Here is a 27,391-nt window from a genome sequence, read left to right on the forward strand (position 1 = left end):
CCAGAGTTGATACTAGATGATGTTTAATGACACCAGAGTTGATACTAGTTGATGTTTAATGACACCAGAGTTGATACTAGTTGATGTTTAATGACACCAGAGTTGATACTAGTTGATGTTTATTATACAAACATGTTTGTTTTTTTTCACTTTAAAAGTTTGATCAAGTAACTGATACTGATCACATTAATGTTACGTTGAATATGTAAAATGATTCAACATTCTGAGGATATACTTCTACATAAATGTTACCGTATTTTGTTTTGACTTCAGAACGGATCCATGTTTCTGATCGGAACTAGAACATGAATCCGTTCGACTCCATGAATGTTTGAGCAGCAGAACGTCTCATTACAGCAGCATTAGCTACAGTCGTGGTCACAGCCCACAGTACGACTCCTCCTTCTTCACCTCCTTTATCTCCTCTATCTCCTCCTCCTCTATCTCCTTCACCTCCTCTTCACCAGTCAGTCATCATATCGACGAGAGACGCCGATCCCCGGAGGATGATGTTGTGAGAAACCAATAATCTGGATCAATAATCGACAGGTTCCATCATGACTCACGAGGCTCTGTCAGTTCAACAGGTAACTTTGTTTTTCTTATTATTCTCACCTTCTTGTTGGTTTGGGCTCCGAGAAATATTTTAAACTTGAAATAAATGATGACTTAAAATGTAAAAATGATACTAGTTTAACATAGTATTGAAGTTTTAGTGTATTGTTTATATATCTGTAGTATATGCATTTATTTGAAAAAAAAAATGATGACTATTTATTCTCTTTCAAAATGTTATTTTTTATGTTGAATAAAAACAGTGACAATATGATGCAAAAGACAAATAGTTAAATACATGAATACATTTTTAAATACAAATAATTGATATTAGACAAAACACAGATACATTTAATATTCAAGTAATCTCTGATATTTAAGACTCGTTAACATCCTATCAGTTAGCTTTTAGCATCTAATGCTAAATATTAGCACTGTGTTATTTCTACCCGATAAAATATAAAAACAAAATCAAAAGTAAAATATAACATTTCTTTAACAGTATGAAGGTGATGAGCCATGACTTTGTTTTCTTAAGCAAGAAGAAAAACGTCTCTTTAGTTTCAATACAAGGTTAGCTAGTTTAGTTAGTTAGCTAACGTAGCATGCTAGCTTAGTTAGCTAGCTAGCATGCTACATCGCTCTGTGAGCTTTGGCGGCTGAATGTGAAGTTAATGAATAAATAACAATGTGAAGAAACACAATCAATGTTTGTCACTTTGAATCATTAATTCAGCTTTTTTTTTCAACATTAACAATAAAAATACAGTCTGAATTTGATAAACACGTTACACTTTATATCCTGATATAAAAGTTGTATCTGTAGCTGTGTATACATCTAAGCAATATTTTAAATATTAACAAAATAAAAGTATGTGGGTATCAAGTTGTGGAATATATATATATATATATATGTATATCATGATATATTCTACTATATCATAGTATATTGTGTTGTTTTAAAATGTTTTAAAGATGTGTACGTAGTATAATTTTATTTCCCTAATTATATGTGTATATAGATATTTATGTAAATGGTATGTATTGCTATGAATGCTGAAATATTATGTATTACTATGATATCACAACATGATATCTGTGTAGAAATACTCTAAATATTCTAGCAACTGAGAAGTAGCTAAAGGAATGGGACATTTGGAAAGTATTTTTTACTTCTTTCTACTCCTTTTTTGAACGACAGTATTTTATGTTTGGCTTTATTTGTATTTCTTTCATTTGTATTTACAAATATTCTTTGTTTCATTCAAAACACTTGAATTCATTCAGTTACTAATATGATTTCTTATGCTTACATACATGAATACATATTCAAATACAAATCATTGATATTAGACGTATAAAATATACATTTAATATTCAAGTAATCGGTGATATTTATGTCAACACTTGTTAACGTCTCATCAGTTAGCTTTTAGCATCTCATGCTAAATATGACCATCATACCCAGTAAAAGATAAAAACTTAACTAAAAGTCAAATATTACATTTCAATATATTTATATGGATATCTGTGTAGAAATACTCAATATTCCAGCAACTGAGGAATAGTTAAAAGGGATGGGACAAGTATTTTTTACTATATTTGACCGCCAAGTATTTTGTCATATTTGGCTTTATTTGTATTTCTTCCACTTGTATGTACAAATATTTCCTTGTTTCACTCAAAACACTTGAATTCATTCAGTTACTAATATGATTTCTTATGCTAACATACATGAATACATATTCAAATACAAATCATTGATATTAGACGTATAAAAGATACATTTAATATTAATATTAATAATAATATCTGTGATATTTATGTCAACACTTGTTAACGTCTCATCAGTTAGCTTTTAGCATCTCATGCTAAATATGACCATCATACCCAGTAAAAGATAAAAACTAAACTAAAAGTCAAATATTACATTTCAATATATGTATATGGATATATGTGTAGAAATACTCAATATTCCAGCAACTGAGGAATAGTTAACAGGGATGGGACAAGTATTTTTTACTATATTTGACCGCCAAGTATTTTGTCATATTTGGCTTTATTTGTATTTCTTCCACTTGTATGTACAAATATTTCCTTGTTCCATTGAAAACACTTGACCACAGTAAGGTTCTCCAACAACACCTGCTCACAGCCGGTCCAGCATCGACAGACGCGAGTCAAAGTACCTGAAGACAGAAGCCATGAAGCTCATGTTTCCGAAACACACCTAAATATGTGTTGCCGTGGGCGACGCGAGCTGTCAGTCACAGCGGCGCGAGGATGCTATCTCTTTCGCGAGGCTAACGGCCACTTTGCGGCGGCGTCACCGGATCCGGGGCCCGCTCTGGACCAGGAGGAACAATAGAGCGAGCTCTCCGATGGTCGTCTCCGGTGCAGATAGACTTTCCCGCTCCGCAGGGGCATCAAAGTTTCATGCTGACGTGTACTTAGCGTGATGGCTTCGCTGTACCTTCACGGACGTTTACTGCAACTCAGAATATTTATTTTACATTTTAATTTTTTATTGAAAACTTTAATTTTTTAATTTTTTTTAAATCATTGATTCTTTTCTAAATTATTGAATTTAACAATTTTATATGGATTTGTGATATATGATATGATATACTAATAAAAAAAATAAAAATTCAATATTTTCTGACTTTTAAATTCCAGATAAAAATGTCCACCTGCCAGACTAAGCCAATCGATCACTGAGAAACTCACTCAAACTTTTCAATTCATAAAAAACACTTAAAAACTACCATAAGTTGAAAAAACTTAAAATATTGCTGTTGATTTGAAATCAGACGTGATGGATTGACGCGTCTTCAGCATCAGGTGATCGTCTACATGTCGCATGATTGGCTGAAATTTAAAGAAGCTCGGTACTCTGTTGCTTTTGTCTGATACCAACATTTATATTGAATTTAAGAGACAATTTAAATAATTCAATTATTGAATAATATTGTGATGACAATGCTATACAGAGAGTCAAACTGTCAACAGATAGAGATAGACGGTCAATACTTGAATCATTAGTTGACCCGCGGGTTATCTCTGGGTCAAGGTGACCCGAAGGCTTGAAAACAAATGTGTTTGTGGTATCCCTTGTGTCGTCTCTTGGTCAAAGGTCATCGACCTCCACCACTGCCTATGTATATACGGAAGCCAGGGAGGTCGTTGACCTTGACGCAGAGACAACACAAGGGATACCACAAACACATTTGTACGCCAGTCTTCGGGTCACCTTGACCCAGAGACAACAAAAGGTGAATCTGAAGCGTCTGGAACACGGAGTTTGTTTCTGTCCTGAATATAAATGGTTTCCTATCGAAGGAAGTCTAATCCGAGCGTCTCTATCAGAGCTTCCTGTCGTCGGTTCAATTCCTGCTGTGACAGCAGAGGTTCAGTCGAGAGTCGCTTCATTGACGCTTCAGCTCCTGCACGGTAGGATCTACTCTCATCGTGTGTGGACTAGAAAGACTCGTGAGTCGAGAGACGCTTCAGCTCCTGCACGGTAGGTTCTACTCTCATCGTGTGTCGACTAGAAAGACTTGTGAGTCGAGAGACGCTTCAGCTCCTGCACGGTAGGTTCTACTCTCATCGTGTGTGGACTAGAAAGACTTGTGAGTCGAGAGACGCTTCAGCTCCTGCCCGGTAGGTTCTACTCTCATCGTGTGTGGACTAGAAAGACTCGTGAGTCGAGAGACGCTTCAGCTCCTGCACGGTAGGTTCTACTCTCATCGTGTGTCGACTAGAAAGACTTGTGAGTCGAGAGACGCTTCAGCTCCTGCACGGTAGGTTCTACTCTCATCGTGTGTGGACTAGAAAGACTTGTGAGTCGAGAGACGCTTCAGCTCCTGCACGGTAGGTTCTACTCTCATCGTGTGTGGACTAGAAAGACTCGTGAGTCGAGAGACGCTTCAGCTCCTGCACGGTAGGTTCTACTCTCATCGTGTGTCGACTAGAAAGACTCGTGAGTCGAGAGACGCTTCAGCTCCTGCACGGTAGGTTCTACTCTCATCGTGTGTCGACTAGAAAGGCTCGTGAGTCGAGAGACGCTTCAGCTCCTGCACGGTAGGTTCTACTCTCATCGTGTGACGACTAGAAAGACTCGTGAGTCGAGAGACGCTTCAGCTCCTGCACGGTAGGTTCTACTCTCATCGTGTGACGACTAGAAAGACTCGTGAGTCGAGAGACGCTTCAGCTCCTGCACGGTAGGTTCTACTCTCATCGTGTGACGACTAGAAAGACTCGTGAGTCGAGAGACGCTTCAGCTCCTGCACGGTAGGTTCTACTCTCATCGTGTGACGACTAGAAAGACTCGTGAGTCGAGAGACGCTTCAGCTCCTGCACGGTAGGTTCTACTCTCATCGTGTGTCGACTAGAAAGACTCGTGAGTCGAGAGACGCTTCAGCTCCTGCACGGTAGGTTCTACTCTCATCGTGTGTGGACTAGAAAGACTCGTGAGTCGAGGGATGCTTCAGCTCCTGCACGGTAGGTTCTACTCTCATCGTGTGACGACTAGAAAGACTCGTGAGTCGAGAGACGCTTCAGCTCCTGCACGGTAGGTTCTACTCTCATCGTGTGTCGACTAGAAAGACTCGTGAGTCGAGAGACGCTTCAGCTCCTGCACGGTAGGTTCTACTCTCATCGTGTGTCGACTAGAAAGACTCGTGAGTCGAGAGACGCTTCAGCTCCTGCACGGTAGGTTCTACTCTCATCGTGTGACGACTAGAAAGACTCGTGAGTCGAGAGACGCTTCAGCTCCTGCACGGTAGGTTCTACTCTCATCGTGTGTGGACTAGAAAGACTCGTGAGTCGAGAGACGCTTCAGCTCCTGCACGGTAGGTTCTACTCTCATCGTGTGTCGACTAGAAAGACTCGTGAGTCGAGAGACGCTTCAGCTCCTGCACGGTAGGTTCTACTCTCATCGTGTGTCGACTAGAAAGACTCGTGAGTCGAGAGACGCTTCAGCTCCTGCACGGTAGGTTCTACTCTCATCGTGTGTCGACTAGAAAGACTCGTGAGTCGAGAGACGCTTCAGCTCCTGCACGGTAGGTTCTACTCTCATCGTGTGTCGACTAGAAAGACTCGTGAGTCGAGAGACGCTTCAGCTCCTGCACGGTAGGTTCTACTCTCATCGTGTGTCGACTAGAAAGACTCGTGAGTCGAGAGACGCTTCAGCTCCTGCACGGTAGGTTCTACTCTCATCGTGTGTCGACTAGAAAGACTCGTGAGTCGAGAGACGCTTCAGCTCCTGCACGGTAGGTTCTACTCTCATCGTGTGTCGACTAGAAAGACTCGTGAGTCGAGAGACGCTTCAGCTCCTGCACGGTAGGTCCTACTCTCATCGTGTGTCGACTAGAAAGACTCGTGAGTCGAGAGACGCTTCAGCTCCTGCACAGTAGGTTCTACTCTCATCGTGTGTGGACTAGAAAGACTCGTGAGTCGAGAGACGCTTCAGCTCCTGCACGGTAGGTTCTACTCTCATCGTGTGACGACTAGAAAGACTCGTGAGTCGAGAGACGCTTCAGCTCCTGCACGGTAGGTCCTACTCTCATCGTGTGTCGACTAGAAAGACTCGTGAGTAGAGAGACGCTTCAGCTCCTGCACGGTAGGTTCTACTCTCATCGTGTGTCGACTAGAAAGACTCGTGAGTAGAGAGACGCTTCAGCTCCTGCACGGTAGGTTCTACTCTCATCGTGTGACAACTAGAAAGACTCGTGAGTAGAGAGACGCTTCAGCTCCTGCACGGTAGGTTCTACTCTCATCGTGTGACGACTAGAAAGACTTGTGAGTCGAGAGACGCTTCAGCTCCTGCACGATAGGTTCTACTCTCATCGTGTGACGACTAGAAAGACTTGTGAGTCGAGAGACGCTTCAGCTCCTGCACGGTAGGTTCTACTCTCATCGTGTGACGACTAGACAGACTCGTGAGTCGAGAGACGCTTCAGCTCCTGCACGGTAGGTTCTACTCTCATCGTGTGACGACTAGAAAGACTCGTGAGTCGAGAGACGCTTCAGCTCCTGCACGGTAGGTTCTACTCTCATCGTGTGACGACTAGAAAGACTCGTGAGTCGAGAGACGCTTCAGCTCCTGCACGTTAGGTTCTACTCTCATCGTGTGTGGACTAGAAAGACTCGTGAGTCGAGAGACGCTTCAGCTCCTGCACGGTAGGTTCTACTCTCATCGTGTGACGACTAGAAAGACTCGTGAGTCGAGAGACGCTTCAGCTCCTGCACGGTAGGTTCTACTCTCATCGTGTGTCGACTAGAAAGACTCGTGAGTCGAGAGATGCTTCAGCTCCTGCACGGTAGGTTCTACTCTCATCGTGTGTCGACTAGAAAGACTCGTGAGTCGAGAGATGCTTCAGCTCCTGCACGGTAGGTTCTACTCTCATCGTGTGTCGACTAGAAAGACTCGTGAGTCGAGAGACGCTTCAGCTCCTGCACGGTAGGTTCTACTCTCATCGTGTGTGGACTAGAAAGACTCGTGAGTCGAGAGACGCTTCAGCTCCTGCACGGTAGGTTCTACTCTCATCGTGTGACGACTAGAAAGACTCGGCGATGACGTGACTCCACGACAACCTACTTGGCATTAAGGCCAGCGGATGAAGTTTGATACGACTTGTAATTAAAGCGCAGCGAGGATTATTTTACCGGCGATGTTTGTGATCGACTGTCAGCAGCTCATGGTTTTACAGCCTCGTCCTCTGAGTCCACGAAACAATGGATTATTATTATTATTATTAATATTTATTAAGTTGTGGCAAAATATTCAGGGTTTTTTCTGGCTCAAGTGTTTTTTAGATGCAGTTTCTGAATTCCTCAAAAACACTTTACAAATGTTTCTTTTTTTTAAATTCTTAACAGAATTATCCATAAAAATAGTATCTCTGCGACAAAATCATAGTCTGTAATAGTCCTGTATGAATATTCGCATGTTTAACAAAATACTATGTAATAACTACTATGAAACTAATATGTAATAACTACTATGAAACTAATATGTAATAACTACTATGAAACTAATATGGAATAACTACTATGAAACTAATATGTAATAACTACTATGAAACTAATATGGAATAACTACTATGTAAGAACTATCTAATACTGTTTAATAACTACTATGTAAGAACTATGTAATACTGTGCAATAACTACTACGTAACAACTATGTAATACTGTGTAATAACCACTATGCAACAACTATGTAATACTGTGTAATAACTACTATGTAACAACTATGTAATACTGGTAATAACTACTATGTAACAACTATGTAATATTATGTAATAACTACTATGTAACAACTATGTAATACTATGTAATAACTACTATGTAACAACTATGTAATATTATTTAATAACTACTATGTAACAACTATGTAATACTATGTAATAACTACTATGTAACAACTATGTAATATTATTTAATAACTACTATGTAACAACTATGTAATACTATGTAATAACTACTATGCAACAACTATGTAATACAAAGTAATAACTACTATGTAATGACTACATAATACTATGTAATAACCACTATGCAACAACTATGTAATACTATCTAATAACTACTATGTAACAACTACATAATACTATGTAATAATTACTATGTAACAACTATGTAATAACTACTATGTAACAACTACGTTATACTATGAAATAACTACTATGTAAAAACTACATAATACTATGAAATAACTCTCTTCTCCTACGAAAAAATCAGGTATAACATCCTTTAGATTAATAAAACCTATTATTAAATTAAAATATTGAAAAAGTAATTTAACATTTACATTAAGAGATTGTTTAATATAAACATTTTTTAAAAGATACAACATTTCAATAGAACATTTTTCTCAAGTTTTTTAACATTTAAAAGGTTATTAATGTTAAGTTATCGTTCAATATTCTTACATCACCGTTAAACTTCCTCAGAATCGTGTCGTCAATTGTTGAGTTGTTGGTTCGGATCCTGTCGCGGTCGAAAGACGTGTCTCCAGGAAACGCACGAGATAGTGAAAGGATGTTGTCCACAGACTGAAGCAGGTGGAGTCGCTGGTTCAAGGCCACGCCACCAGGAAGTGTTTGTGTCGTTGGTGATACCGTGAGGGACACAGGAAAACCTCATCCATCATGTGTTTCAGAGTCTGGAGCAGAGGTGCAACCGGATCCTGAGGAACATGGAGGCCTCGCTCACGGCCCGGGACCGCGTGGGGATCCAGGACTTCGTTCTCCTGGACCCATTCACCAGTGAGAGTGCCTTCCTGGACAACCTGAGGAAACGCTTCCACGAGAACCTCATCTACGTGAGTCCGGAGAGGGATGTGGACCCAACACACCTGACCCGTCCTCTCTCCACAGACCTACATCGGGACCCTGCTGGTGTCCGTCAACCCCTACAAGGACTTGGACAACTACAGCAAGAAGCAGATGGACACGTACATGGGCGTCAACTTCTTCGAGCTGCCTCCTCACATGTGAGACCTTCGTGTCTGGAATCATCTGCTGTGTCTTTTCATTCTTCACTGTCTCACAAGCCTTTCAAATACATGATCAAAGTTATAGATCTTTATATTCCATCATATTCAAGGGTTTTTTAATGTTATAACGCGTTTATTTATCATAATAGGTTCATTTTTCACATTTATTTTTGACTTTTCTTCATTCCTGAAATGTTTATAAATCTATGTCATTCTTCAAGACGTACATTTATTTTATTTATTTATACAACAAACATGGTCTTGTAGAATAATTACATTCTTTTCCGTTTGTATACATGTTAAAAATGATGGACAATAATAATATATATATGATGTGTGGATAGAATATACAAGCTCTTGAAAAGGAAATACTAACCTATATTAAGTTAATTACTTTCTCTGCAACAATGTGTAGTATTACTGTGCAACACTTCGTAGAAATACTTTGCAATGCTTCCTAGTATTAGTGTGCAACGCTTCATAGTATTAGTGTGCAACGCTTCCTAGTATTACTGTGCAATGCTTCATAGTATTAGTGTGCAACGCTTCCTAGTATTACTGTGCAATGCTTCATAGTATTAGTGTGCAATGCTTCCTAGTATTACTGTGCAATGCTTCATAGTATTAGTGTGCAACGCTTCCTAGTATTACTGTGCAATGCTTCATAGTATTAGTGTGCAATGCTTCCTAGTATTACTGTGCAATGCTTCATAGTATTAGTGTGCAACGCTTCCTAGTATTAGTGTGCAACGTTTCATAGTATTAGTGTGCAACGCTTCCTAGTATTACTGCGCAACGCTTCATAGTATTAGTGTGCAACGCTTCCTAGTATTACTGCACAACGCTTCATAGTGTTAGTGTGCAATGCTTCCAAGGATTACTTTGCAATGCTTCCAAGGATTACTTTGCAACGCTTCCTAGTATTACTGTGCAATGCTTCATAGTATTACTGCGCAATGCTTCATAGTATTAGTGTGCAATGCTTCCAAGGATTACTTTGCAACGCTTCATAGTATTACTGTGCAACGCTTCATAGTATTACTATGCAACGCTTCATAGTATTATTGTGCAACGCCTTTTAGTATTACTTTGCAATGCTTTGTAGTATTACTGATGTTTTCAGTATTGTTTGAATAAGTGTATACAACAAACATGGTACCTGCTTCTTATCCATTTGTATCAATGTATATATTATGTTAAAATGAAAAAGAAAACAATAATAATACATATATGATGTGCAGGATAGAATATACAAGCTCTTGAAAAGTGAATAACTAACTTATATTAAGTTAATTACTTAGTCTGCACGTTAATATATTATATGAATAATATTATTCATGTAAATTTATTTTTATTTCAATCATAAATTTAGATGAATATAAATATTTTACAATGCTTTAGATCAGAACATTAAACCATTTATAATATAATCTTTTTTTATGACTTCATTTCAACTTTAATTCATTGATTTTTGTGTTAATAGTTTACCAAGTAAAGATAATAATAATAATTAGTCAATTTCACGTTTTAGCTGAAAATGAATTTCCTCTCAAGATAGAAAAGAAAATGTTCAAGTGTTAATATTTCCACAGATATATACTGTATATATACTGTATATATATATATATATATATATATATATATATATATATATATATATATATGTCTTTGTTTAACGTATATATTTGAATGAACTATTAACGTGAACAAACATTTAATTTAAAATAAATTAAAGTAACATGATGCTCTAGAACAATATTCTACGTATGATCAGTGAATTATTGTTTGTAATCAACTTGAAAAAGTTTAAATATAGCTTAAATATTACAATGTATTTATTTTGAGTAGAAAAAACCTTAAACGGTTTAGACCAAAATAAAGTCCTAGAAGAAAGAAAACTGACCCAACGAGAATCCAACGTCGTCCTTCATTTCAACTACGGCTGTGTTTTCAGTTACGCTCTGGCCGACAATGTCTTCCGCACCATGTTGTCCGAGTTCAACAACCACTTCATCCTGATCTCAGGAGAGAGCGGGGCCGGTAAGACCGAGGCCTCCAAGAAGATCCTGCAGTTTTACGCCGTCAGCTGTCCCAGCACCGAACTCCTGGACAACATCCGAGACCGACTTCTGCTCTCCAACCCGGTGCTCGAGGTCAGTCTACGGCGGACGTTTGTCCGACCTTCACACTCACGATGGTTTCAACCCGGCAGGCTTTTGGAAACGCCAAGACCTTGAAGAATGACAACTCGAGCCGCTTCGGGAAATACATGGACATCCAGTTCGACCACCAGGTGGCGCTCAAACACAAGTTAAATTCAGCCGTTGTCTGATGGAGTTTCTTCCTCCCTCAGGGTGGAGCAGTCGGTGGCCACATTCTCAGCTACCTGCTGGAGAAGTCCCGAGTGGTCCACCAGAACCACGGAGAGAGGAACTTTCACATCTTCTACCAGCTGGTGGAAGGCGGAGACGAGGAACTCCTGCGGTGGCTGGGCCTGGAGAGGAACTGCCAGAGCTACAGATACCTGGTTCAGGTCTGTGAGTCTTTACCCTTAAAGTAGCCCATCAAAAAAAAGAAAGGCCAATGGAAATTCTACATGTTGGAGCTGGAGGAAAAATTGGCCGTCTTGGTAACAAGGGGTCTCTTATCTAGTGGGCTCAACTGTACTAGATCATTTCTTGGTCAGAAATCTGAGAAATGGTGGTGATAGTTAAAATACTGATGGTGAGCTTCAGGCTTCATTGGGGTCATCAAAGATGTTTTAATGATAGGCCCCAGAACAACCCGGGGGTTCATCTGCAAAACATGGCTTCCCAGGTGTGCCCTATGCTTTCAACCCTTAAGGGGAGGCAGGTTTTTTTTAGCAGTCCAGGAGGTATCTCGCCTCTTGATCCATAGCCACGGCTCGCTTCTTCTGCTGCTTCTTCTAGGGCTTTGATGGTTTGGCATATGGGTTGGCCTTAAACTCCCAAATCCTTCTAGACCTGCCCACAAAAACCTCTTCACCCGACTTCCACTGGGCACACCTTGGCTTTCCAACCGGCTTTCCTCGGAATAAGCCGCCAGCTCGGTTTACTTAAGGCTCTTGTGTTCGAACGTGTCCTCCACTGCAGCCTTCCAGACAAAGTAGGCTCGAAGATGTAAGTCATGTGGAGTGAAGAGGACCAGAGCATGAGGTCTGAAGTTTGCTGTTGTAGCTCAGATGGACAGCAGAGCCTTTGGACTTTTGCTCGCAATAGGATGAAGTCTATGGCAGCTGTAGGATTGAATGATGGAGGAGCCAGAGATGGATCTTTACCCATCTGGTCTCCAAGATAGCTTGATAGGAACTTAAAGACATGGTTCTGACCTTGTCCTGCAGCCAACCAGGATGTGTTTGAGGTTTGCAGGAGATAGACAGAGGGGTCACTTGGGATCTTTTCTGTAGAACTGTTCGAGTCTCAAGTCTGTCTTTGCACCTTTGACATCTGGTCTTCAGGGCGACTGTGCCAAAGTGAGCTCCATCAATGACAGAAGCGACTGGAGGACGGTGAGGAAGGCTCTGTCCGTCATTGAGTTCGGTGAGAGTGACATCGAGGTAAGAATCGTATCGTAATTGACCCGATGGTTCATTCATCACGCGGCTTCTGTCCTTGGCCAGCATCTATTTGGAATCATCGCCAGCGTTCTTCACCTGGGAAACATCAAGTTCGAGGCGGACGCTCGAGGGTACGCGGGTCTGAAGAACAACAACCAGGAGATACACTGGCTCTCAAAAGTGAGAACGAAAACAACGGATTCAAGCGGTTGTGATTTGATGGATGACTTTGATCGACAGCTGCTGGGGATCCCCGCTCAGGTGCTACAACAAGGTTTGATTCACCGGAAGATCGAGGCCAAAGCAGAAGAGGTGATCGCGTCACACGTTCAATGAAGATGGGTTTAAATACTGTTTTGTCGTGAAGGTGTTGAGTCCCTTCTCCGTGGAGCACGCCGTCTACGCCAGAGACGCTCTCGCCAAAGCCATCTACGGCCGCACCTTCAACTGGCTCGTCAACAAGGTCAACGAATCGCTCGCCAACAAGGTGAGCGTTGAGCGGCTAATGTTCTTTTCTTCAACCTTCTCTTCGGCAACATGACGGGTGTGTGAATGAGAAGAAAGAATGTATTGAACCTGCAGCATCTCGACTTGACACATTAAAACCACATTATAAGATGAGCCGACAACACATGGTTAATGATTGTACTGAGAGGAAGAACAGGGAAGTGAGAGGAGGTTCTATGCGTAAATGAAGGTACAAGAGATACCGTATCAGAATATAAGGGCATTTAAAATCCCTCCTCTCAGAAATCAGCACCTATTGACCTTTCTTCAATTTTCTATACAACTCTCAATAATCAGTCAATATGTTCGTTAATTACAAAGTCGCACCACAACGATAGTATTACTGTACAATACCTTGTGGTATTACCGTGTAATCCTTCATAGTGTTACTGTACAATGCTTCGTAGAATTACTTTGCTATGCTTCGTAGTATTACTTTGAAAGACTTCTTAGTATTACTGTGCAACCCTTCATAGTATTACTCTACAACGCTTTGTTGTATTACTATGCAATGCTTCGTAGTATTACTGTGCAATGCTTCATGGTATAACTGTGCAATGCTTTGTAGTATTACTTTGCAATGCTTTGTAGTATTACTGTGCAATGCTTCGTAGTATTACTGTGCAATGCTTCGTAGTATAACTGTGCAATGCTTCGTAGTATTACTCTACAACTTTTTGTAGTGTTACTGAGAAATGCTCCATATTATTACTTTGCAACATTTGGTAGTATAACTTTAAAACACTTCTTAGTATTACTGTGCAACCCTTCATATATTACTCTGCAACGCTTCATAGAATTACTGTGCAATGCTTCGTGGTATAACTGTGCAATGCTTCGTAGTTTAACTGTGCAATGCTCCGTAGTATTACTTTGCAACACTTTGTAGTATTACTTTGCAACGCTTCGTAGTGTTACTGTGCAATGCTCCGTAGTATTACTTTGCAACACTTTGTAGTATTACTTTGAAACACTTCTTAGAATTATTTTGCAACCCTTTATAGTTTTACTCTGCAATGCTTCGTTGTATTACTTTGCAACGCTTCGTAGTATTACTTTGCAACACTTCGTAGTGTTACTGTGCAATGCTCCGTAGTATTACTTTGCAACATTTGGTAGTATAACTTTAAAACACTTCTTAGTATTACTGTGCAACCCTTCATATATTACTCTGCAACGCTTCATAGTATTACTGTTCAATGCTTCGTAATATAACTCTACAACTTTTTGTCGTGTTACTGAGCAATGCTCCATATTATTACTTTGCAACATTTGGTAGTATAACTTTGAAACACTTCTTAGTATTACTGTGCAACCCTTCATATATTACTCTGCAACGCTTCGTAGTATAACTGTGCAATGCTTCGTAGTTTAACTGTGCAATGCTTCTTAGTTTAACTGTGCAATGCTCCGTAGTATTATTTTGCAACACTTTGTAGTATTACTTTGCAATGCTTCGTAGTGTTTCTGTGCAAGGCTCCGTAGTATTACTTTGCAACACTTTGTAGTATTACTTTGAAACACTTCTTAGAATTATTGTGCAACCCTTTATAGTTTTACTCTGCAACGCTTCGTAGTATTACTTTGCAACGCTTCGTAGTAATACTGTGCAACGCTTCAAAGTATAACTCCATGGTTTATTCCGTCCCAGTGTGATTTGATACAACTTTATTGACATATTTTCTCAAAACAACCTCAGGATTCCTCCAGAAAAACCGTCATCGGTCTCCTGGACATCTACGGGTTCGAGGTCTTCAACGTGAACAGGTGAAGCATCAGGTGAAGCATCAGGTGCCTCTGCAGACGTGTTGTGACCGACGACGGTTGTCTTTAGCTTCGAGCAGTTCTGCATCAACTACTGCAACGAGAAGCTGCAGCAGCTCTTCATCCAGCTGACCCTCAGGTCGGAGCAGGACGAGTACGAGATGGAAGGGATCCAGGTAGGAACGTCTGCTCGTGTCCGACCGGAGCTGAGATGTTTGCTGTCGTGACTCAGTGGGAACCGGTGCCATATTTCAACAACAAGATCATCTGCGACCTGGTGGAGGAGAAGCACCGAGGCATCATCGCTCTGCTGGTGAGACTCCATCAAAGACCTGTCACTGCGACTGATTGACGCGCTGTCATGCAGGACGAGGAATGCTTGCGTCCCGGCGAGGCCACGGATATCACTCTGCTGGAGAAGATGGAGGAGGCGATCGGCGGACATCCTCACTTCGTCACGTAGGTGTCGCGAGGCGGCGGAGACTCGGACGCTGGACTGACTCTGGGTCCACAGACACAAGCTGGCCGACCAGAAGACCAGGAAGACCCTGGAGCGAGGAGACTTCCGGCTCCTGCACTACGCCGGGGAGGTCACCTACTGCGTCGTCGGTCAGAAGCTCTTGGTGTCGGAGGACGACGAGACGATGAGGCTCAACTTTTTTTTTTACTTCCAGGATTCTTGGACAAAAACAACGACCTCCTGTACAGGAACGTTAAAGAGGTAACAGATCCTGCGCCGCATCCGCTCACGATCCTTGTTGTTTATGAGAGTCAAGAGAATTATTTGACCTATTCTATTAATAATTATTACGTTATTAACCCTTAACAACCCTTGTGTTGCCTCTGGGTCAAAGGTCAACGTCCTCCCTGACTTCCCTCAATACATATGCAGTGGTGGAGGTCGATGACCTTTGACCGAGAAGGTTTAATAATTGACTAAATTGAAAGGTTGAATTTTCCTAGTTCAATATAAAAATATTGGCTCAGTTAAAGTAGTTCAAATAGTTGATTTAAAAGGCTGCAAATGAAAAAGTATTTCATTTAGACAAAATGTTATATATTATTAGATTTCGAATATTAATCTCTTGTTTTTTGGAAAATATTCGTTTTTTAAAAATGTAATTCAACATTAAACAATTAAATTCAACATTCAATATACATTTTTTGAAATTCAATTATTGAATGATAATAATAATAACTCGATAAATAAACTAATTTGAATTGTCAAAGTCAATATTCTGATGTGTTGAGGTTGTGTTGATATTGTGTTGATATTGTCATTGTGTGGTCAGGTCATGCGACAGTCCAAGAACGCCATCATCCAACATTGTTTCCCGTCCACGGAGCCGGAGAGCAAGAAAAGACCTGAAACTGTACGATAAGAAAGTTCTCGTTGACGTTTCAAAGTCAGCAGTAAATGATCTGGTCACTAACAATAGCTGAGACAGAATCATTACAACATATCGCGTCGGTTCATCAGTGCCGTCACGACATTCACGTTTCAAAAGTTGTCACTTTCAGGTGGTGACTCAGTTCAAGGTGAGTCTGGTGGGATTGACGGACATTTTGATGAGCAAAGAACCCTGGTACGTGCGCTGCATCAAACCCAACGAGGCCAAACAACCAGGTCAGCTCGTGATTATTGTTATTATTATTGTTATTATTATTGTTGTTGTTATTACCGTTATTGTTATTAATTATATTGTTGTTATAGTTATTATTGTTATTGTTGTTAATATTATTGTTATTGTTGTTATTGTTGTTAATATTATTGTTATTGTTGTTATTATTATTGTTATTATTATTGTTGTTGTTATTACCGTTATTGTTATTAATTATATTGTTGTTATTGTTATTATTGTTATTGTTGTTAATATTATTGTTATTGTTGTTAATATTATTGTCATTGTTGTTAATATTATTGTTATTGTTGTTAATATTATTGTTCTTAATGTTATTGTTGTTACTGTTATTATTGTTGTTTTTAATATAATTTTTATTAATGTTATTATTGTTATTAATGTTATAATTGTTGTTGTTAATATTATTGTTATTAATGTTATTGTTGTTACTGTTATTATTATTATTGTTGATATTATTGTTATTGTTGTTAATATTAGTGTTATTATTATTATTGTGCTTATTATTGTTATTAATGTTGTTGTTATTATCATTATTATTATTGTTGTTATTGTTCTCATTGATATTATTGTTATTACTGTGATAATTATTGTTGTTCTTATTGTTATTATTGATATCATTGTTATTCATGTTATTATTATTGTTGTTATTATTGTTATTCATGTTCTTATTATTGTTTTTGTTGTGATCCAAGCCTGATGCAGAGTTTGTCCCTCAGGTCGCTTCGATGACGTTCTGGTGAGACACCAGGTGAAGTACCTGGGACTGATGGAACACCTGAGGGTCAGAAGAGCAGGGTTTGCATATCGTCGCAGATACGAGTTCTTCCTCCAGAGGTAACTAAGTCATTATTATTTGTAAAGATCTCAGACCACAAAGCTCTTGAACAACAAAACAATACACAGTTAGAATACATACTTTAAAAGATAACACAGAGACAAACACAGCAGCAAGATAATCAATAAAAAGCTCAAATCAAGTGTCTTGAGATGTTTCTTGAAGGAGTCAGTAGATCATCAAACACAGATGTTTCTTGAAGGAGTCAGTAGATCATCAAACACAGATGTTTCTTGAAGGAGTCAGTAGATCATCAAACACAGATGTTTCTTGAAGGAGTCAGTAGATCATCAAACACAGATGTTTCTTGAAGGAGTCAGTAGATCATCAAACACAGATGTTTCTTGAAGGAGTCAGTAGATCATCAAACACACATGTTTCTTGAAGGAGTCAGTAGATCATCAAACACAGATGTTTCTTGAAGGAGTCAGTAGATCATCAAACACAGATGTTTCTTGAAGGAGTCAGTAGATCATCAAACACACATGTTTCTTGAAGGAGTCAGTAGATCATCAAACACAGATGTTTCTTGAAGGAGTCAGTAGATCATCAAACACACATGTTTCTTGAAGGAGTCAGTAGATCATCAAACACAGATGTTTCTTGAAGGAGTCAGTAGATCATCAAACACAGATGTTTCTTGAAGGAGTCAGTAGATCATCAAACACAGATGTTTCTTGAAGGAGTCAGTAGATCATCAAACACAGATGTTTCTTGAAGGAGTCAGTAGATCATCAAACACAGATGTTTCTTGAAGGAGTCAGTAGATCATCAAACACAGATGTTTCTTGAAGGAGTCAGTAGATCACCAAACACAGATGTTTCTTGAAGGAGTCGGTAGATCATCAAACACAGAGATGTTTCTTGAAGGAGTCAGTAGATCATCAAACACAGATGTTTCTTGAAGGAGTCAGTAGATCATCAAACATAGATGTTTCTTGAAGGAGTCAGTAGATCATCAAACACAGATGTTTCTTGAAGGAGTCAGTAGATCATCAAACACAGATGTTTCTTGAAGGAGTCAGTAGATCATCAAACACAGATCTTTCTTGAAGGAGTCAGTAGATCATCAAACACAGATGTTTCTTGAAGGAGTCAGTAGATCATCAAACACAGATGTTTCTTGAAGGAGTCAGTAGATCATCAAACACAGATGTTTCTTGAAGGAGTCAGTAGATCATCAAACACAGATGTTTCTTGAAGGAGTCAGTAGATCACCAAACACAGATGTTTCTTGAAGGAGTCGGTAGATCATCAAACACAGAGATGTTTCTTGAAGGAGTCAGTAGATCATCAAACACAGATGTTTCTTGAAGGAGTCAGTAGATCATCAAACACAGATGTTTCTTGAAGGAGTCAGTAGATCATCAAACACAGATGTTTCTTGAAGGAGTCAGTAGATTATCGAACACAGATGTTTCTTGAAGGAGTCAGTAGATCATCAAACACAGATGTTTCTTGAAGGAGTCAGTAGATCATCAAACACAGATGTTTCTTGAAGGAGTCAGTAGATCATCAAACACAGAGATGTTTCTTGAAGGAGTCAGTAGATCATCAAACACAGATGTTTCTTGAAGGAGTCAGTAGATCATCAAACACATATGTTTCTTGAAGGAGTCAGTAGATCATCAAACACAGATGTTTCTTGAAGGAGTCAGTAGATCATCAAACACAGATGTTTCTTGAAGGAGTCAGTAGATCATCAAACACAGATGTTTCTTGAAGGAGTCAGTAGATCATCAAACACAGATGTTTCTTGAAGGAGTCAGTAGATCATCAAACACAGATGTTTCTTGAAGGAGTCAGTAGATCATCAAACACAGATGTTTCTTGAAGGAGTCAGTAGATCATCAAACACAGATGTTTCTTGAAGGAGTCAGTAGATCATCAAACACAGATGTTTCTTGAAGGAGTCAGTAGATCATCAAACACAGAGATGTTTCTTGAAGGAGTCAGTAGATCATCAAACACAGAGATGGTTCCAAAGCTTAGGAGCAACAGTCTGGAAGGATTTCTCTCCTCTGGTCCGGAAGTTCAGGAACCATCAGTAGATTCTGATCCACAGACCTCAGAGCCCGAGCTGGGGTGTAAGTCTGGATCAGATCACTGATGGAAGGTCTGACCATGAATAGATCTGAAAGTAAGAACCAGAATTTTAAAATGATCCTGAAAGAAACTGGCAGCCAGTGAAGAGTTTGAAGGAGAAATGTGAGTTCTTCTACTAGAGCGGCCAGTGAAGAGTTTGAAGGAGAAATGTGAGTTCTTCTACTAGAGCAGCCAGTGAAGAGTTTGAAGGAGAAATGTGAGTTCTTCTACTAGAGTGGCTCAGAATTCTGGCTGCAGAGTTTAGTATGAACTGCAGGCGAGACACATCCTTCTGGTTTAGACACTAAATAAACTGTTACAATAGTGTAAACGACACAAACACATTGTAAGATCATGTTGTGACATAATTTAAGTTTATAGACTTTTCTCACTTGAAACAGTTTGTGGTCAGTGAAGACACATTCTAACGTTTCAACCGTTGACCTGCGGTGACCTCTTGACCCTCTTCACCTGCGTCCAGGTACAAAGCTCTCTGTCCAGACACTTGGCCCAACTGGAGAGGCAGCGCAGCCGAGGGCGTCCAACGTCTCGTCCAACATCTGGGCTACAAGTCTGACGAGTACAAGATGGGCCGGTGAGATGTTTGTGTCTCATCAGAACCATTTGAGAATAATGAAGAATAATTTCACGTTTCAAATAATACAACTTTGATTATTATTCATATTGGAATAATTCAATTATATCATTTGTAAATTGAAAGATTTAAATATTATTATTATCATTAATTTCAAGTATTTTAAATACAAATTTAAGCATCAATCATGAAAGTTTGATCAGTATCTCTGTGCTCTGTTGGTTTAGTCTGGAGACTCTAATATAACAACATTTATATTGAATTAAAAATACTAGGAATTAAAAGAAATTGAAATCATAAGGTTTTGTTTTTGAGTTATTGAAGTTAAATATATATATTAAAAACAAAAATAATAATCATTAATTAAATACAAACAAATTCATTAAAAACAAATTCAATTATTTAAAAAAAATGAAGTTTTGAAAGTTACAACTTTCAAATGTTGAATATTCTGACACCTATATACTTATATAGACATAATTAAGAACAATATAATCATTTTAAAGCATATTTATAAACATTTGAATCGTTTTTATTATAGTCCGGTATTTTTATAATGAAAATGTTTTTTATTTCTCTCTCCATTAAGCTCTAAAATACATAGTTAGTTTTCATGTTTTTTATTTTGTGTATAATCTGTTGAGCTTCGACACGTTCACAGGAATATTCTGTATTATTTCTCAACAAATCAAACTTCTTTAATCTTGTTTTATCTTCTCTTCAAGAACCAAAATCTTCATTCGTCATCCAAGGACTTTGTTTGCAACGGAAGATACATTTCAGGTCTGCAAGAATCAACTGGGTGAGCAGATGTTCTTCTCTAGGTCTATATAATAATAATAATAATAATAATCTCTATTTATAAAGCGCCTTTCTAGACCAGGGTCACAAAGCGCTTTGACAGCCATTCACACATACTGATGGGAGTAGGCTGCACCACATGGCGCCGAATCTGCCATCATGATGATATATGATGATATATATATGATATATATGATATATATTGATATATATGATATATGGTGTATTTATGATGATATATATAATGATATATGGTGTATTTATGATGATATATATGATGATATATGGTGTATTTATGATGATATATATGATGATGTATGGTGTATTTATGATGATATATATGATGATATATGGTGTATTTATGATGATATATATGATATATGGTGTATTTATAACTATATATATGATGATATATGGTGTATTTATGATGATATATATGATGATATATGATGTATTTATGATGATATATATGATGATATATGATGTATTTATGATGATATATATGATGATATATGGTGTATTTATGATGATATATGGTGTATTTATGATGATATATTATATATATGATGATATATGATAATATATATTATATATATCATATATATGATGATATATATGATATATATTGATATATATGATGTATGGTGTATTTGTGATGATATATATGATGATATATTACATACATGAATATATATATGATATATAATGATATATATTATCATATATATCATTATATATATCATCATATATATGATATATGATGACATAATCATATATATCATCATATATCATATATATCATCACATATATTATATATATGATGATATATATAATGATATATGGTGTATTTATGATGATATATATGATGATATATGGTGTATTTATGATGATATATATGATGATATATGGTGTATTTATGATGATATATATGATATATGGTGTATTTATGATGATATATATGATATATGGTGTATTTATGATGATATATTATATATATGATGATATATGATAATATATATTATATATATCATATATATGATGATATATATGATATATATTGATATATATGATGTATGGTGTATTTATGATGATATATATGATGATATATTATATACATGATTATATATATGATATATAATGATATATATTATCATATATATCATTATATATATCATCATATATATGATATATGATGACATAATCATATATATCATCATATATCATATATATCATCACATATATTATATAAATGATGATATATATAATGATAAATATGATAATATATATCATCATATAACATATATATAATCATATATATCATATATATTATCATATATATGATATATATGATGATATATATGATATATATGATTATATATATGATATATATGATGATATATATAATATATGTTGAAATACTTCAGCCACCAGGATCCAGGCCAAGTACAAAGGCTACAAAGGGAAAGAAGATTTCCAGAGGCAGAGAGAAGCAGGTGAGATTTGAACGTTAAGAATAAAGATAAAGATAAAGATAAAGATAAAGATAAAGATAAAGATAAAGATAAAGATAAAGATAAAGATAAAGATAAAGATAAAGATAAAGATAAAGATAAAGATAAAGATAAAGATTAAGATAAAGATAAAGATAAAGATAAAGATAAAGATAAAGAGCTGCGTGAAGTTGGACAAAGATTCATTTTGAGTTGATAAAGTAAAGTATTTTAAAAAACGCCTGAACGTCAATATCTTGATTTTTTAAATGACTTCAAACATGTTCTTTCTCTTCAGCCACGAAGATCGAGAACTGCTGGCGAGGCATCATGGCCAGGAAAGAGCGAGAGAAGCGAGCGTGGGCCGTGAAAGTCATCAAGAAGTAACAACAGCTTCATCATCGACGCACAGACGTCTCTCCTGACTCTGGATCTTCTGCAGGTTCATCAAGGGCTTCATGACCAGGAACCAGCCGGGCTGCGCCGACAACCAGGAGTACCTGGCGTACGTCAGGCAGAGTTTCCTGGGCAGACTCCGGGACAACCTTCCCTGCAGCGTCCTGGACGTGGACTCCTGGCTCACGGCGCCGCCCGTCATGCAGGAGGTGCAGCACCAACATCTCCTCGTGCAGGAGCTGAAGCACCAACATCTCCTCGTGCAGGAGCTGAAGCACCAACATCTACTCACTGTCGTTCCAGGCGTCGGCGCTGCTGAAGAACATGTTCGTGAGACTCTTGGCTCGGAAGTACGTGCGAGAGATCTCGGCCCAGAGACGAGCTCAGGTAGATGTTTGTGTCGCTTCTTCTATGAAACACAAACGACGAGGATTATCAATAAAAAAGTTTGTTTTTGGTGAAAAAGTGTATGAGGTTGAAACAGGTGCATCAGTCCCACATAGCAGGGACTTGAGCTTGTACTTGTACTTGTACAACAAAGTTTGTTGTGCAAGTATTTCATTACACATGTGTACCTTGTAGATTACGAGTATGAATAAGTAGTTACTCGTTGTGTAAACAAAGCGTGATTACAGCTGGAGGAGGAGTGAAGCCATTATTAGGTCATAATGGACTCTCGTAACCTCTCGTTCGCCCAGATTTCAGAGCAACTTTATAAAGTAATAATTAAAACATGGTCATGATGAGAAGTTACTGCGTCTTGAAGAGAAGACATATGAGTTCAGCTGATAATACTTTCAAATAAACTAAACATTCAGTCTTTCATAAACATGTGAGTAAGAGAAGGAGAGAGAGAATGAGAAGGAGAGAGATAAAAAGAGAGCAAGAAGGAGAGAGATACAAAGAGAGAGCTTGGAGGAGAGAAATAAAAAGAGAAGGAGAGAGAGATAAAAAGAGAGAGAAGAGAAGGAGAGAGAGATAAAAAGACAGGGATAAAAAGAGAGAGAAAGAGAAGGAGAGAGAGATAAAAAGAAAAGGAGAGAGAGATAAAAGGAGAGAGAAAGAGAAGGAGAGAGAGATAAAAAGAGAGAGAAAGAGAAGGAGAGAGAGATAAAAAGAGAGAGAAGAGAAGGAGAGAGAGATAAAAAGACAGGGATAAAAAGAGAGAGAAAGAGAAGGAGAGAGAGATAAAAAGAAAAGGAGAGAGAGATAAAAGGAGAGAGAGATAAAAAGAGAGAGAAAGAGAAGGAGAGAGAGATAAAAAGAGAGAGAAGGAGAGAGAGATAAAAAGACAGGGATAAAAAGAGAGAGAAAGAGAAGGAGAGAGAGATAAAAAGAAAAGGAGAGAGAGATAAAAGGAGAGAGAAAGAGAAGGAGAGAGAGATAAAAAGAGAGAGAAAGAGAAGGAGAGAGAGATAAAAAGAGAGAGAAGAGAAGGAGAGAGAGATAAAAAGACAGGGATAAAAAGAGAGAGAAAGAGAAGGAGAGAGAGATAAAAAGAAAAGGAGAGAGAGATAAAAGGAGAGAGAGATAAAAAAAGAGAGAGAAAGAGAAGGAGAGAGAGATAAAAAGAGAGAGAAGGAGAGAGAGATAAAAAGAGAAGGAGAGAGAGATAAAAAGAGAGAGATAAAAAGAGAGAGAAGGAGAGAGAGAGACAAAAAGAAAGAGATAAAAAGAGAGAGATAAAAAGAGAAAGAGAAGGAGAAGGAAAGAGATAAACAGAGAGAGAAAGAGAGAAGGAGAGAGAGAGATAAAAAGAGAGAGAAAGAGAAGGAGAGAGAGATAAAAAGAGAAGGAGTGAGAGATAAAAAGAGAAGGAGTGAGAGATAAAAAGAGAAGGAGAGAGAGATAAAAAGAGAAGGAGTGAGAGATAAGAAGAGAAGGAGAGAGAGATAAGAAGAGAAGGAGAGAGAGATAAAAAGAGAAGGAGTGAGAGATAAAAAGAGAGGTTAAGGATCTTCATGTCCATCTTCACTTCAGCATGACTTTGTCCTGATGTTCAGCTGCAGTTGAAGCTCCAGACCAGCTGCACCTTCAAAGGAAAGAAGGACAATTATCCTGTGAGTGTGAGTCGAGCCTTCGTGGACACCAGAATAGGTACAACTGCATCGAATACCATCTAGTACTTCACTCATCCTCAAAACTGACAAAGTATTTCCAGGCGCAGAAGACATGAACATCAAAGTTCTGCAGATGATTCGACACAAGAACATCAAAGTAAACTCACTTAGTTTTTTCCTCTGTATTCCTCTCATGTACTTCTTTTACTGCAGTATTTCTCTCTGATTTACTTATTGTACTGCAGTATTTCTCTCTTATGTATTTATTGTATCTAAAGTATTTCACTCTCATGTACTTCTTTTGCTGCAGTATTTCTCTCTCATGTAGTTCTTTTACTTCAGTTTTTCTCTCATGCACTTATTTTACTGCAGTATTTCTCTCTTGTGTACTTCTTGTACTTCAGTATTTATCTCTCATTTACTTCTTGTACTGCAACATTTCACTCTCATGTACTTGTACTGCAGTATTTCACTCTCATGTACTTGTACTGCATTATTTATTTCTTATGTACCTTGTGTACTGCATTATTTCACTCTCATGTACTTGTACTGCATTATTTATTTCTTATGTACCTCGTGTACTGCAGTAATTCACACTCATGTACTTGTACTGCAGTATTTCACTCTCATGTACTTGTACTGCATTATTTATTTCTTATGTACCTCGTGTACTGCATTATTTCACTCTCATGTACTTGTACTGCATTATTTATTTCTCATGTACCTCGTGTACTGCAGTAATTCACACTCATGTACTTGTACTGCAGTATTTCACTCTCATGTACTTGTACTGCATTATTTATTTCTCATGTACCTCGTGTACTGCAGTATTTCACACTCATGTACTTGTACTTCAGTATTTCACTCTCATGTACTTGTACTGCATTATTTATTTCTCATGTACCTCGTGTACTGCAGTATTTCACACTCATGTACTTGTACTGCAGTATTTCACTGTCATGTACTTGTACTGTATTATTTCTTTCTCATGTCCCTCGTGTACTGCAGTATTTCACACTCATGTACATGTACTGCAGTATCTCACTCTCATGTACTTATACTGCAGTATTTCACACTCATGTACTTGTACTGCAGTACAGTGTTCCGGTGGTGAAGTACGACAGGAACGGCTTCAGGCCTCGGCTCCGACAACTCATCTTCACTCATGACGCTGCGTATCTGGTGGAAGAAGCTAAAGTCAAGCAGAGAATAGACTTCACGTCCATGAAAGGTCAGAAAGGTCATGAAAGGTCATGAAAGGTCATGAAAGGTCAGACAGAGATGAAAACAAAAGACAGTTTTTTATTTTCCAGGCGTATCCGTGAGTAACTTGAACGACAACTTCTTCATCCTGCACGTGTCATGTGACAACAACAAGCAGAAGGTAAAAAAGTATTATTTGTGTACTATGGTACTAATAATAATATAATTACTTATATTGTTTACAGTTTACATTGATCATTTATTTTGATCTATTTAACACTTTGTCATTTTACTACATCTACATCTACTAGTATTCATAAAACTGATTCTACATCTAAGCCTTCTAGTACTACCTGTACTATGACATATACGAGTACTAGTACTTATTATATGACAGTACTAGTAGTACCTACACTCATTTTACTACTACTAGCACCAATACTAATACAACTACTAGAACTACTAGTACCACTTCTATTACATCTACCACTGCTACTAATACTAGTACTATGACAGTAGTAGAATAACTACTTAATAGCTACTACAACCCGTTCCACTACTTATACCACTGAACTACTAGTACTACTAGTTTGATGGACCTTCAACTACTACAAATGTATCTACTATCATACTACTACTAGAACTATGACCATAGTAGTAATACTGATACTACTATATAGTACTACATCTACAAGTAATATGACAGTATTAGAAGTTCTTCTTATAGTTATACATATACTTAGTTTCTTTGTGACCCTGGTCTGGAAAAGCGCTATACAAATAAAAATTACTTACTTACTTACTTACTTATACAACTGCTACTAAAAACAGTACCACTACTAATACAACTACATACTAGTTCTACTACTGTACTAATGAAAGCACTACGACAGTAGAATTTTTCTTCTACTACTGCTGCAACTACTATTCCTATGATGGCATAGTACTACTACTACAACTATATCTAGTTGTATGACTACTTTGACAACTACAACTAAATGTACTAGTACTAGTACTACTATTACTACTTTAACTAACTTGACATCAGTAGTACTTAAAGTACCACAATAACTACTAAAAATGCAACTTCTAGTACATCTACTTCTAGCAGAACTACTTCTATTATTAGTAATGTTAGTACTATTATAGCTATTAAAAGTAGAAGTATTGAATCTGCTCTAAAATACTTCAGTGGTTCAGTCGTGGCTCTGCTGTGTTTCAGGGAGATCTGGTCCTGGAGTGTGAACATCTGTTCGAGGCTTTGACTAAACTCTGTGTCCTGAGCGACAAGAAGAACTTTATCAACGTGGTCCAGGGCAGGTGTGTGTCCAGTGAGAGGTTGTTCCTGGTGTGAAGTTCAAGTGTGTGTCCAGTGAGAGGT

The 27,391-nt window shown here is 37.9% G+C and overlaps 1 protein-coding gene across 2 annotated transcripts in view; it reads left to right on the forward strand.

Moving 5' to 3' along the window:
* The first annotated feature begins 504 nt into the window (after positions 1-504).
* The window catches only part of myo1hb (myosin IHb), a 30,948-nt gene continuing 4,061 nt past the window's right edge, over positions 505-27,391 (forward strand). The window contains exons 1-30 of one of the 2 annotated variants that reach the window (XM_087792335.1): positions 505-587; positions 8,719-8,880; positions 8,936-9,051; positions 11,009-11,207; positions 11,267-11,347; positions 11,408-11,587; positions 12,533-12,631; positions 12,695-12,811; positions 12,872-12,943; positions 12,999-13,118; positions 14,838-14,905; positions 14,973-15,078; positions 15,135-15,215; positions 15,270-15,361; positions 15,417-15,511; positions 15,577-15,623; positions 16,195-16,275; positions 16,424-16,529; positions 17,262-17,379; positions 19,947-20,060; positions 20,786-20,862; positions 22,286-22,354; positions 22,650-22,734; positions 22,794-22,956; positions 23,051-23,134; positions 24,751-24,844; positions 24,909-24,964; positions 25,903-26,038; positions 26,121-26,191; positions 27,233-27,330. In XM_087792335.1, coding sequence (XP_087648461.1) covers positions 558-587; positions 8,719-8,880; positions 8,936-9,051; positions 11,009-11,207; positions 11,267-11,347; positions 11,408-11,587; positions 12,533-12,631; positions 12,695-12,811; positions 12,872-12,943; positions 12,999-13,118; positions 14,838-14,905; positions 14,973-15,078; positions 15,135-15,215; positions 15,270-15,361; positions 15,417-15,511; positions 15,577-15,623; positions 16,195-16,275; positions 16,424-16,529; positions 17,262-17,379; positions 19,947-20,060; positions 20,786-20,862; positions 22,286-22,354; positions 22,650-22,734; positions 22,794-22,956; positions 23,051-23,134; positions 24,751-24,844; positions 24,909-24,964; positions 25,903-26,038; positions 26,121-26,191; positions 27,233-27,330 — 3,017 coding nt within the window. In that variant the 5' untranslated portion in view covers positions 505-557. Of the gene's footprint in view, positions 588-8,718; positions 8,881-8,935; positions 9,052-11,008; positions 11,208-11,266; positions 11,348-11,407; positions 11,588-12,532; positions 12,632-12,694; positions 12,944-12,998; positions 13,119-14,837; positions 14,906-14,972; positions 15,079-15,134; positions 15,216-15,269; positions 15,362-15,416; positions 15,512-15,576; positions 15,624-16,194; positions 16,276-16,423; positions 16,530-17,261; positions 17,380-19,946; positions 20,061-20,785; positions 20,863-22,285; positions 22,355-22,649; positions 22,735-22,793; positions 22,957-23,050; positions 23,135-24,750; positions 24,845-24,908; positions 24,965-25,902; positions 26,039-26,120; positions 26,192-27,232; positions 27,331-27,391 lie in introns of both variants that reach the window. The other variant, XM_087792334.1, reaches the window with a different exon arrangement.

Source organism: Callionymus lyra, chromosome 5, assembly GCF_982586985.1.
Source record: "Callionymus lyra chromosome 5, fCalLyr1.hap1.1, whole genome shotgun sequence".
In the NCBI taxonomy this organism is placed as follows: domain Eukaryota; kingdom Metazoa; phylum Chordata; class Actinopteri; order Syngnathiformes; family Callionymidae; genus Callionymus; species Callionymus lyra.